Raw genomic sequence first — 13662 nt, forward strand, 5'->3', positions numbered from 1 at the left:
TTACACCTGTGCTGCATCTCCAGTGAACACAGGACAGTCTCTTGCTAGTTGCTTTTACTCCCTGGCTTTGCCAGTGCTTTTTATTAACTCACCACCTGTCCTACCCTGTAGTCCTACTGAATCACCAGTGATGTGGAATGACTTGTAGAAATCGGACAGCAAGCTTACCACCCAGAATAAAACCCAACAGTACTTTACATTGAAAATTTGTGTTTATGCAAACTGTCAGTTTGCTGTGCTCCTTTATCCAGGCAGAGATCTATGGTTTTTCATGGAGTTTCTCTTTTTCTCTATTGTGCTCTGATGGGGGCGGGGAATCCTTGTGTTTGTCACAGATACACTAAAGAATGAAGGAGATAAGAGGTTGAATTGTGGGAGTGAATTACCTTTCTTCTGAGCTGGTTATGAAGTACTGAATTGAGACAGCACTAAGTTTGGAAGTGTGACTCATTTAAAGGCAGAGGTTTTGATGTGATAGTACTTAAGGAATAGTTTAATCATACTTACAAGTGGTTTGGAAAAGTGTTTGCAAAGGTAGGTAAGGCTTTGAAAAAGGCTGCAGTGATTCTGCAGTTTCCAGAGAGAAAACAATAGAGGCTGTTATTAGTGAAAGTTTGCCATAACTGCTTGGTTTTGCTCTGTATGGTAATATGAAAGATTTCTGCAGTTTGCAGAGAAACCTCTTCTGTTGGAACTTAGTGATATTCCAGGTTTGGGGCTCAGAACTGACCGAGCTTAAAACTGGAGAGAATAAGAATGGCTACATGTGCAAGTGTGCAGGACCTGCACTGTTAGCAGAGCAGAAAAATCATGATCCCTGAAGGGATCAATACTAATGTAGGTGTATTTTCGTCTGCATTGACCTGATACAAAGTGCCTTCCTGATTGGTACCTTTAAGTATTTGAACAGCTGAATAGTCTTTAAAAGCTAAGTTACTTCATGGTGACTTCTCTGGGGAAGAAAAGGCTCTCCCATTTAAACAACAGAAACGTGTACTTTGTGATGCAGATTTAGAAATATTTTCTGTTGGAAGCAGTGATGTCTAAATCCTGCATTATGTGTTCCTGAAACACGTCTAATCCTCATAGCGAAATAAGAAGTTTTGGACAAAAGCCTTACAGCTTTGGGGGTAGGCCTAGTAACTACTCCTTGTTTTAATTGTGGTCTTGCATGCTTGAGAAAAATGGATTCTTAGAGTTACCAAAGTGAAAAGCCTGCTTGTGTCTTGGTTTAGTTACCAAGTTAGTACAAATTCATTTTCTGCTGAAGAAAATTTTAGGAGACATGTTCTGGTGAAGTGTTCTTATTTCCAATTCGTAGTTGTATGTCTGGTTAGTCTGGAGTTACTTGTTAACAGTCTTGTTTGATGTAGTTCAAGGTTTTTAAGTAATCCTTGCAGGAAAGGACAGATGCTGAAACAAAATTTCAAAGCAGAGCCAAGCCCCTGTGTTCACTGTTTTCTGAGAAACTAAGTTCTCCATGTGGTCAAGGTCATGCTGGTGAAGCGATGATGGGCTTAGTGTTGCCTATTGGCCTTGCTTGTGAAGAGTTATGGGATAGCTTCCAGTGAAGGTCGTATTGGTATGGGTTCAGTCTTGCTCTAAGGGTGTGTGTTTCAGGGTAAAATTGTTAAGATCCTCTACTGAGTAATTTATCTCACATAACGTTCTACCAAGTATGTATCTGCTTGAGGAAGCTGATTCTGGAATTAGCTGCAAATGTAAAAGACAGCCTGCTTTGCGAGGCATGCTGAGTGTAGGGACTGCTGGATCTAGTTAAATCCAGTTGCAGGGTGTAAGAGAGAACCAACCCAAAGCAGCCCGAATTTCATAATCTGGAAGGGGAGAGGAAGGCTGGTGTCGAGAGAGGGGGCAGTGATGCGAGATTTTTGCCCATAAAACTTCTACTTTCTTTCAACTTTCTGAACAGCTGCCTTCTAACAAGCTTGGCCAAGTTAGTGAAGTGCAGTATGTGTCTGCTCTGACAAATGCTGGTGTCTAGCTGACTCTGGTTATAAAGTGGACAGAGTTCAGATTTTTCACAGAATCCACAGTCTCTGTAAACATGGTTAAATGTCTTCTGCTGTTTTTTGAGGCTTCCCTTTAGTTGTGATACTCATAGCGTTTTTTAATATTTGACAAACTACAGTTAAGACCTTCCTCACCAAAATTGATCTTTATTTATAGAAGCCCTTTTGCATGAGATAGCGTTACTGAAGTCAGGAAATGTGTTGTTCCTCTTCAGCCTTGTGTAGGTGAGCTGAGATGACTTTCATTCTTCAGGATTGCAGCTGTTATGAAGGGGACCACTGCACAGAGCTTCAGTAATGCTTTTAGTACTTTCGGGAGTACGTTTTCTTTCCATGTTCCTACTTAGTGAAAAGTGTTGTGGTTTGAGTCAGGAGGGTAACTGCGCACCACGCAGCGGCTTGCTCACCCCTTTCTCCTCAGGAATGGGAAGGAAAAAAAATAAAGCAAAGGCTCTGGAGTTGAGGTAGGGGCAGGGAGAGATGAATCACCTGTTATTGACATGAGCAAAAGACAGACTCTAGGGGAAGAAAAAGAACATCAGTTTAACTCAAACACTAACAACAACAACGCTTAACAGAGTAGGACAGTGTGAAGCATTACCACATCTTAAAAAAACCTTTTCCCCAACCTCTCCCTTCTTCCTGGGCTCAGCTTTGCTCCCGATTTCTCTACCTTCTCCCCGTAGCAGCATGGGGCAGGGAATGGGGGGGCAGGGTGAGTCCTGCTGCCCCTTCCTCCTCAGGGGGAGTGCTTCTCACACTCTTCCCCTGCTCCAGCGTGGTGTCCCTTTCGTGGGAGACAGAACTCCACGAACTTTCTCCAACATGAGTCCTTCCTGTGGTCTGAGTTGCTCTGGTGTGGGTCCACCCCACATGTTGCAGTCCTCCCAGAGCCAGATGACAGCAGCAAGGCCATCTTCCCACAGAGCCCCGGCTGCCTTTGAGCACAGCCGCCTGCTCCGGCGTGGGGCCCTCCACGGACTGCAAGTTGGTCTCTGCTCCACTGGTGACCTCCATGGGCCACAGGGGCACAGCCTGCCTCTCACCATGGGCTGCAGGGGAGTCTCTGCACTGGCAAACCTTCCCCTTTCCTCCTTCTTTCTTCCACTGACCTTGGTGTTCAGGTAGGTGTCCTTCTCGCAACTTATCCTCCCAGATTCCCCTTCCTAAATACGTTACACAGGGGTGCAGCTAGCATTGCTATTTGGTTTGGCCTTGGCCAGAGGCAGGTCTGACTTGGAGCCAGGGCAGGGAACCTTTAGGAAGCTTCTCACAGGGGGCCACTGTTGTAGCCTCTCCCATGCTGCCAGAAACCCCTGCCACACATACAGACCCAACACAAAAGAGAGAAGTTACTAGGATGTCTTGCAGCTGTAATTTCTCCTACAAGTGTTAGGCAAAATGTGTGTCTGTTCCACAGTTGGAGGCATGAAATTTTATTGCTAGTATGAGAAAGTAGTATTTTAATGATGTAAATCTGCAGAGAAAATAGTGGATGCTTGAGGTGTGGGTGGATAAACTGTTTAAAAAAGAAATGTAGCTTTGCACTTGCTGCTTTGATTTCCAGATATTTTTTTTTAAATTCTTACTGTTTATTTTTAATCAGAATGTAAAACCTCAACTATCCTAACTTTTCCTTAATTTTCTTCCCCTTCTCCTTTCCCTATTAAAAGTCATGGAGGTGGTAGGTAAATCTTCCCCTGCCCCAACATCTAGCCGTATTAGAAGACATTCCTGGATCAATTAAGATCCATGCTAGGTGAACTCAGTTTGTTATCAGAAACTCTAAAAAAAGAAACTTGCAGTATTTTTCAGTTCCTAGGTGGCCAAAATATTTTTTTCTTTTGGTGTGAACCACCGTGTTGTGAATTGAGCTTACAGACAATAGCGCTTTTTTTCCCATATCATTGCAGGCTGCTTTAACAGTAGTGAAGATGTCTAAAAGCAGTGATTTAGAGGAAGACAGCACATCATGCTCTGGTAGAGGTTTCTCTGCAGTGTGCTTATGATACTTAAGGTGGTGGGAGTGCCTCCATGACCAGCCCTTGGCAAATGGCCTGGCTTAAAAAGTGTGTTGATGGAGCAGCTTTTCCTTGCAATAGAAGCTTTATGACTTTTCTAAAGATCTTTGATTTCTGAACCACACTTGAACTTAGAGTAGTTCTTCATAAAATAACGTTAATACTTTGAGATGCAGCTCAGTTGATATCATTGCTGTTTATGCATTGTGTGAACCAAAATGCTGCTGATTATTTCTCTTGCCAGTGCATATCTCCTTATTTTTGTAGGGTAAGACTAGAAGGTTTTTAATTTCACTTGTATCCATTTTATAGACCTCGAGTTGAATAAGATACAGCCTTACTTTAAGGAAGACAGCATTGAATAAAAGCTTACTGTATCTTTTGGTCTTGTGAGCTTGAAGACTACAGGAGTGGATCATAATTTGAATCTTGTGGGAAACGGCTGACAAAAATATGGGAAAATAGCTCCTGATCAGGCTTTCCACTAAACATACCTGTAGAGAAACTGCTTTGGCCAGATTTCTAAAACCTTTGTATTATCTGTTGGAAACATGTCTTAATGAAGACTATTTTTGTTTTCTGGTTAAAATGGTGAAGTGGGAACAAAGCAGTGCAAATGCACAAAGCAGTATAGACAGTCTTCTAAAACTGGTTAAATAAATGACGTATTTCTATAATCTTTGAACTCTGCATTTGTAGTGATGAGGTGACATAGTGTTCTTGAGTCTTTCACATGGTAGCTATTGAAAGCTTGTTATTGTGCTTGTTTTTGCTGACTTCCTGTTTACTGGATTCCTTGTTTTCATCAAAACCGGGAGGGGGGAGAGAATATTATGAAACTTCTATCTCAGTTGTGAATAAATATTGGGTTGCAGAGTTCTTAATTGACCTGGAACTTGAAGCTCAATCTTTGTCCATCAGTACAATCTTTCATGGTCCAGTAGCTACCATTTTGAACACATTTTTTGGAATGATTCTGCACACTGCCACTTGAGAAGCCTTGTTTAAGAGATAATTGTCCCCATTACTTTCTGCAAACCAAAAATACAGAGGTCCCTTAACATTTAGCTTTTGGGGATTATGGTGCATAAGCTTATTTTGTGTATGTCTTGATTAGTGATTGATATTTAATTGCATTTTTCAGGGGAATAAAATCAGCAGTGTTGATATTACAAAATGACAAAACATCCTCCGAATAGAAGAGGGATCAACTTTGAGGTGGGAGCCCAGTTGGAAGCCCGTGACAGATTAAAAAACTGGTATTTTTTTAAAACCATTCATATTATCTTAACTCTAAGTCTTTAATATCTTAAGCATTTTGTATTGGTACAATATTTAGTGTCCTGGTCATTGGTTTGTAGGAAAGAAGTTAATTTATAAATTTATATACCAGTGGTTGAAATGGGCGATAGATGCTGATGTGTTGTGCTGGCCCTTAAAAAGAAGTGTACTGGTGCTATCTGTGTCTGGGAAATAGAACTACTCCGAAATCTACTGGTACTTCAGACTTTGGTACTCCTGAATTCACAATTTAAGTTCTGTGCTATACATAGATTGCAGAGCAGGAATTGTGGAGGGATAAATCCTTTGCAGTACAGAATACCCAAGGTAGTTCCTCACTACTTGTTTCTCACTGCTGTTGTGAATTCATCGGCTTTAAAGTCTGATAGAAATTGTAATGGCCTGTGCTCATTTGAGGGTGGTCAGCTTTAGAACTAAAGAACTGGATGGAGAAACATATTCCACACTAAGAAGTTTCCTCTAGAGCCTGTCTTGCAGACTTCAGTTGTGAGGAAGAATGCTTTTCTTGACTAACCACTGCAGTAGAAAGGGGAAAAAGGGCTTAAAAGTTACATGGGTTAACTTTGAGCCTTCTCTGTTCATTTTAGGAAGTCAACTCAAAAATTAGCGTTTAATAATGCTCAGTGGATGAGTCATACAACAAAAAGTCAAAGACTTCTTAAATACAGGAATTAATTTGGGTTTTTTAGCTCATTAAGATATTTTTCTTCTTTCCTGAAATCAGGTATAGTTGACTTTTATCTAAGAGTCTGTGGGTTAAACATGATTGTACCTTAGGCTCTGAAGCCTGCCAGCAGGTTAAGGGTGCGGAAGCAAGTGTTGAAAACCATGTGGACATCCCAGAAGGATGGAGCGCTGCCTTAGACACAGGGGACTTGTACCAAAACGTCTTGTTTGCATGCAGAGTATTTCTCTACTTTTCAGGTACAAGGGGATTGGAATTGCAAAAATGAGTAAACATAGCTCTTTATAGAAAGAACGTGAAGTACGAACATTAAATCATACTTGTATGTTATGTTGGCTTTCCTCTGTAACCAAGAGTTGCATAGGTAGGGCTTTGATCTGAATCTGCATGCATCTCTTTTGTATTCTTGAGCTTTGTTTATACGGCAAAAGTCATGCCTACATGTCTGTAATGTAGGCTTATTAAAGATGCAGTTCAGTATAGAGTTTGAGCAAGGCATGACTTACCCTTCTGACATGTTTGGACATCAACAAAGTAAAGGTGTACATAGCTCTTACATGGGAGAACTTTGGGGGGCAGAATTCAACACCTGCTATACTTGCCATATATCTCTTGGCTTAAATTTGAATTTTGGATATGCTGCATGTCCAAATCCAAGCCATGTTGTTCGGTTTTTAAAAACACTTGATCTTAAAAGACCTGTCCTGTGCACAGTGTTTTGCAACTCTTTGATCTCACAACTATGTTGTTAACTCTCCAGTTCTGAAAGTTTTCTTTTGCTTACTAAGCTTTTGAAACCTGGTTCAGAAACTCCATGTTACCTTGACTGGTGGTATGTGTTTATTTCTGTTTTCAGGGTTTGAACCAAAATTTGTGAGAGCTGGGGACTTATTTTCTCTTAGTAAGGCTTATACACCTCTGTGGGTGTGGATTTGTGGAGGACTTCTCTTTTCTCCTGCTACTTTCACCTGCTGCTGTGTGAACAGGACCACTCTGTGGTGTGGTTACAGTGCAGTCCTTTTATGTGTATGTAGAACTTTCTATTTGCTGATACTTGCTTTTCCCAGTACTAGACCTTCAGAGGTCCAAGCTTTTCTTATATGTGCTCTTATTGCTGTGTTGGCACTTAAACACAGGCAGAAGTCTCTTGTTTGATCAGAGGGCTGGCTTTGATTTCTGTGCTCAGTACCAAACACACCAGTCAATTCATGGGCCTGCATTGCTTCTCAAAGAGCAGTAGTGCTTTGGAAAGTATTTAGTCTTGGAGCCCCATTTATCTGCCTTTCATGGCAGTGGCTTGGGCCCTGAAATGCTACTTCAGGACTTCCAGGCTGTTGGGATATGATGCCAATCCTATTGAAGAGGGAAAAAAAAAAATTGCGCCAGCTGAGTAGTCAATGCAGAGTCTGCTTCTTGCCAGAGTACAAAGTGAATTTTGCTTCTTTAGAGGTCTTACCAAAGGTTGCTTTTTTCTATCTGGAATTGCGTATTGGAAGTGCATTTCAATTCCTGGTGCAGTTGTCTGTCACCTCCTAGACTCAAACTCCAGGGAGTACAGTGAGTACTTTTGGTGCTTGACTTAGTTCTTAGGAAGCCTTCTTAGGAAGAAGTTGTGTGTCAGAGCTGTCATGAAAGGCTTGTGACAGTGTTTGTGGGCCTCAGAGCAGTAAAGGGGGAGAGCTCTGGCCATCAGGCAGTGCCTCTATGCATGCTGATAGGTCTTTTGGTATACGGTGCTGGAGTTGAGGGAATGGAGTGGGACTGTTCCAGTAGTGCACTCCTAAATGGAGAGATCCCAGAGAGGCTATGTAGTGATGTAGATGCACACACTGTCCCAGCTGAATTGAGGTCTTGAAACTTCTTGTATTGGAGCTTTTAAACTGTTCAGTGCTGGCTAGCTGCAGACATCATCTCTTAATGAGAAGAGGTCATATGACTCTGCACTGGATGCCTGCAGTGGGCAAATGATGATACCTCTTGTCTCATAATTATAATGACACCTCTTCAAGTTCTTCTGTCTGTTGTGTAAAATGGGTATGAACAGACTCTTGATTCTGGTTGAGGCTCTTGAGTATTGAAAACAAGTATTCTTACAGTGTTGTGCTACCCTCTTAAGGTTTAGATTGTCAGTTCCATGAGTTTAATTGCTTATGCTGTTGGGACTTTGTCTCAGTACTGAAAAGATGGAACCTCAGAGCTGTTGTCTTTCATAGTACTGGTTCTCCTAGATGCTTCCTTTCAACATTGCTTTGGCTGCAGTACATTTGTCCCTTTGTTCCCCAAGAGAGAGGGGGTTTACAGCAATTCCAATTTGGTTATCTAGGAAAGGAGAAGGGACACAAACTAATCCAGGACTGAGAAATAGGAACTCCTTCAGTCAGCACTCTGATTCTGAATTTCCATATATTTACCTCTTCCCAGAAGAGGATGGTTTTACACTTGTGTCTACAAAAACCCCATTTTCATGTTGTTAGCTGTGCTCTGACTGCAGTAGTCTGAAGTTGCCAGTGATTGCTAACCCCTCTCTGTTGAGAGTTTTGCCGTTTGAGCTTTTGACTGTTACTTGGGTTCATATCAAAACTAATGCCAGCAGTTTGGGCATCCTGGAGGTTTTCCCTTACTGTTTAGACAGTGTGTTGTGGCCTTGAGAGGCACGAGGTCATTATTCCTTTTGAATTGAGCTGGAAAACTTGTTTTGGCCTCCCAATGTGTTGCAAGAAGTTGTGTCTGATTTCAGCTTGTTTTTCACAGTCTGTTAGATAAATCAGTACCAGTTGGGGATTTCTTACAGGATCAGTTAGCTGTCTTGAAAATCCTTGGAGTCACTTAAATGCTTCCTCTGGTTTGGAGGAGGATGTGTTGGATCATCCTTGAACACTGGTGTTTATATTCTTTCTCAGGCCTTAGCCAGGCTTCAGCTGTTGGACTTCCATTTTGTATATCCTCCCATAGTATGTTTTCTTGATAATCAAGTCTGAATTTCTTTTATGTTACCTCTACCTTTTGACATGTTCACAGGCTTTTTGGTGCATGTGTATGGATATGCTGTATTATTCCTCTTACGCATAGATCTGTGAGGACTTGTGCCTCCTGATGGGGCATGGTTGCTCAGTGTATTGAAGGCTAGGGTACCGTCCTGGTTTCAGCTGCGATAGAGTTAATTTTCTTCCTAGTAGCTGGTACAGTGTTACATTTTGAATTTAGTATGAGAATAATCTTGATAAAACACAGATGGTTTTAGTTGTTGCTAAGTACTGTTTATACTAAGTCAAGGATTTTTCAGCTTTTCATGCCCTTCCTTGCTGGCAGGACATGAAAAGTTGGGAGGGGACACAGCCAGGACAGCTGACCCAAACTGGCGAAAGGAATATTCCATACGATATGATGTTATGTCCAGTATATAAACTGGGGAGGGGGGGCTGGCCAGGAGGAGTGGATTGCTGCTCAGGGACTGGCTGAGCATTGGTCATGGTGGTGGGCAGGTGCACTGTGTGTCACTTGTCTGTCTTGGGTTTTATTTCACTCTTTTTGTTATCTTCATTATTATTTTATTTCAATTATTAAATTGTTCTTATCTCAACCCATGAGTTCTACTTTTGTTTTCCTTTCCAATTCTTTTCCCCATCCCACTGGGAGTGGGGAGAGGAGTGAGCGAGTGGCTTTGTGGTGCTTAGTTGCCAGTTGGGTTTAAACCACAACAGGTACAAATGTTGGAGGAAGGAAGCTTCCACTGTCAATGTGCACTACTCTGAACTGTTGAGAACCTATGAACCTTTCTTCTTTGTTTTGAAATGGCCAGTGCTGTGTTTTGTATCTGAAAGGAAGGTGCTATCAGGGAGGGGGCTGTCATAGTTTGTGGGTAGATGTAGCACAGCTTCCAATAGGTTTACTGTTCCAGTCAAGAGCACTGAACATAAGTTTGCTGATGTTGGTTGCTTCAGAAAGAGAAGATTTGTTCAGATTTTGCAGCATGTTACCCAGGAGCTGGCTGAGGGCTCCAGTTAACCCACACTGGCTCTCAACCAGGCAGAAATTTGATCTCATTGTCAGGTATGTTTTTCTTGATGATAAATCGGCATCTCTTCCCATCAGTGAGTCTTTAGAAGGTGAGGTGGGATAGGTGCAGATGGTACTGGTGCATGGTTCTGGGATGATGGTTTTCTGGTGGAGAAGGTTCCTCCTTTTACTGGGTATGAAACAGGGAACAGTCTTGCATCATTGAGTTAGTTGGCTCTTGCCCCTTGGACTGGTCTCCCTAGTGGGAGAAAGTTAATGGATTATGTTTACCAGAGGTGGTTATCTGCATGGACTGGATTTTTAGTTTAATGTTGAGTCAGTGCTCTGTCATTCTGTCAGCTTCCCTCTTGATCAGTGAGGATCTGGACAAGCCCTAGGCCCATTCCAGTCCTGATGGCAGAAGTGTCCTTCTGGCTAGTCTCTGGTTGAGAAGACCTGAGAATTCCTACCCCTGTGTTTGCTGCGCTCTGTAAGGAACTGGATACTGATTTTTGTCATCACCTGTACTTAATGATAGCCAGTTGCTGAGATACCGAAGAAGAAACTGTGTTTAATAGAACTATGTTGTTACATGTGGAAAGGCTGTGTACCTAAACATGAAACATGCTGACTGTCACACAAAGGAAGTTACTTCCTTCCTAGGAATCTGGTAACCAGAAATATCTCTAAGTATCTCCTGTTTGTCTTCCTCTCCTCCACAGCCTTTACTGTGTGTGCTTTGAGAATATCTTGGGATGAGCTAGCTTGAGGCATGTGACATTGAGTGTTAGGCAAGGCCTTAGAGACTTACACTGCAACCACAGACTAGCGTGGCCTATTTATAGCTCTTTTTGAACAAGTCATAACTGGTCGTGTCTCAGATCTGCTGAAGAATTTTAGTTGTAGGTAGCTTTTCTTCTTTGTAGGATTGTATAATGATGGTGTTGCATTTAAGTCTTAATTTTGACATGTCTGAGTTTTATGTTTTAGCATTAGGCTTGATTCTTTTGAGATACCATTTCTTTCTACCACTTGTTTTATCTTTTAAATTGTGATTTATCTGGTAAAGAATACTTGTGGATTTGGGTTTTTTCTTCAGCCCTTTGTTCAGGAATTCAGTGGGGCCTTGCCTTTTTTCCACAAATAACTGAAAACAGAAAGAAGTGAAGCTCTTCTCCTGGTGCTTTTATCATGGAGAGAAAAACAATACTTGGGATAGTGATATATGCTATGATTCTGAAATACTTGCTGAAGTTACAGATTACCAATGCAATTAAAGAAATGCATAGTTCATATGGTCTTCCTGATTAGAAACCACTAAATTTGACTCATCTCATCCTTTTAATATACTGAGAGATTTTTATTTGAAAGTCCCAGGACTTTGCAGATGAAATTTAATTTAGAGAATCTAAAATTTAAGTTTCGTGTGCCTGCTAGGCTTTTGCTGTTACACTGGGAAGATGGTTCCTGATGCCTGTTGATGTTTATCTCGGAGAGAAGTGAGTGTATTAACCTCCGGGTGTTACTCTTGATTAGAGAGCGCTGAAGCTATCTGTTTTGTGAATATGTGAAATTTCTAGGTGTAGGGAAGGTTTCTCTGACTTCTTGATCTCTAGTTCTATTTTTTTCTACCCCAGACTAAGAACTCCTTAGTTGTCTCCTGTTCTGCAGCCAGTGTTTGCCTTTGCTGTTCAGTTTTGGGATTCATCCTGTGCTGAGCTCTTAGTAATTCTGTAGCATCTTTATTGCTTATACTACTGATACATGAAATAAGATTGCAGAAACTAAAGATTGTTAGGTGTAGTTACTTGGCTCCCCATCACACTTGATCAAGCAGATCTTCAGATATTTTGCTTTTTATCATGTAGAAGGTTCATTTTGTGTAATGTTTTGTACTGTAGTTAAGCATCTGAGAGAGCTTACTTTTATTCTTAATTGAAATATTTTAATTACCTTTTGACCCCAGGTATCCAGCTCACATTGAAGAGATTGATTATGAAGAAGGAAAAGTACTTATCCATTTCAAACGCTGGAACCATAGATATGATGAATGGTTTTGTTGGGACAGTCCTTATTTGCGTCCCTTAGAGAAAATACAGTTAAGAAAAGAAGGATTACATGAGGAAGAAGGTTGTGCAGTAAGTAGAAAATAGAGGACACTTGAGTATGTAACAATGTAATGTGCAGTTGTATGAATTATGACCATTAAAATTCTTCACTGTTGCTGTGTTGCACGCTGTGTAAGTTTTATGATTTATTTTAAATAGGGGAAAACTAGTTGTTTTGGTGTTATAGTGAAGTTTTATATTTCAGTAATTCTCAGATTAAAACACTTCTAACTACTGTCTTGTAGGGATTTCATATAAATGATCAGGTATTGGCTTGCTGGTCCGATTGTCGCTTCTATCCAGCCAAAGTTACTTCTGTTAACAAAGATGGTAAGGAATCACTTTTGGTTTTGTCATTCTTGTTAGTAATGCATTTCTAATTGTTTTCTAACCTTTTTGCTTAGGCAGAGAGATAGTATGACAGACAGAAGACAACTGTGGAAGGTTTTTTCGATCATATGTTTTAGTCTGCCATCAATTTTAACCTAACCTCTTATCCTTTTCATGAGATAAGAGCTTTCTGCAGGGATATTCAGTCAGTAATTGCTTATAGTATATATTTGGGAAAAGTTGTTTATTCTTAGGTTTATTGTCAAGAGATGCATGTAACAGCAATAAAACTAGTGTCAGAGCTGCAAAAACCCTTTATAAATAGGAGGGAAAAAAAAGCACAGTCATGCTTCTGCTTTTTGAATATCGGTAAGGACCATGAAGGACTTGTTCTTGTGCTGTGCTTTCTTTAGATTGGCTGTATGTTGTAAGATCAATGAGAAAAATTCTGTCTAATTATCTGTTGGAGTATTCCACCAAAAACATTTTGGGGTTTTGTGACTAAAGTATATCTAAGGAGCTAAGCTTAGGCATGCACCTTTATGCTTACCATAATTAGTAACTTCACTGTTTCTCTCTTACCTGGCCTGTGATAATACCTCTGCTGTTGAAGTTTCTACATAAGGCAGCTTTTATCCAGAGCTAAATATACAGCTAGAGTACTGGAGCTGTTAGCAAATTCTCTGTTAAATAACTTCTGATCTTTAAATTCTTACACTTTATTTTCAAATTTTAGGTACATACACTGTGAAATTTTATGATGGTGTAGTTCAGACTGTCAAAAACATTCATGTCAAAGCTTTTTCCAAAGATCACGTAAGTACTATGTTTGTGCTACTAGTGTATTCTAAAACTGACAGTTCAAGTAGCTAGATTTGGTGAATTATAAAACATGAATGAAACATCTCTATTGCTAACATACATCTGAAATAAAATCCATTAAAATGAAGAGGTTCTGCAAATCTTCATGGTATGATTTGCAAAGCTTTTAGTCTCACGTTCTCACGAATGCACCTCTTGAACTAAAAAAGGTGTAGGCTTATAAATAAAACATTTTTTTCTGAAAGTCATTGGAAGATTCAAAGTGTACATACTAAAGCTCGTGGTTGGTTATTGAAACACATTGTGGTTGTTTCACCTGCTTGAGATTAGTTTAAATACATGCAGCTTGAAAATTAAGGGGTGCAAAC

At 40.6% G+C, this 13662-nt stretch overlaps 1 protein-coding gene across 2 annotated transcripts in view; it reads left to right on the top strand.

Annotated features, from left to right (window-relative positions):
* Positions 1-13662, top strand: part of PHF20 (PHD finger protein 20) — a 75275-nt gene that overhangs the window by 9910 nt on the left and 51703 nt on the right. The window contains exons 6-9 of one of the 2 annotated variants that reach the window (XM_074919861.1): positions 5196-5310; positions 12001-12172; positions 12388-12472; positions 13209-13288. In XM_074919861.1, the coding sequence (XP_074775962.1) occupies positions 5228-5310; positions 12001-12172; positions 12388-12472; positions 13209-13288 (420 nt within the window). In that variant the 5' untranslated portion in view covers positions 5196-5227. Of the gene's footprint in view, positions 1-5195; positions 5311-6184; positions 6278-12000; positions 12173-12387; positions 12473-13208; positions 13289-13662 lie in introns of those variants that run through there. The other variant, XM_074919862.1, reaches the window with a different exon arrangement.

Source organism: Athene noctua, chromosome 16 (genome assembly GCF_965140245.1).
Source record: "Athene noctua chromosome 16, bAthNoc1.hap1.1, whole genome shotgun sequence".
Taxonomy (NCBI): Eukaryota; Metazoa; Chordata; class Aves; order Strigiformes; family Strigidae; genus Athene; species Athene noctua.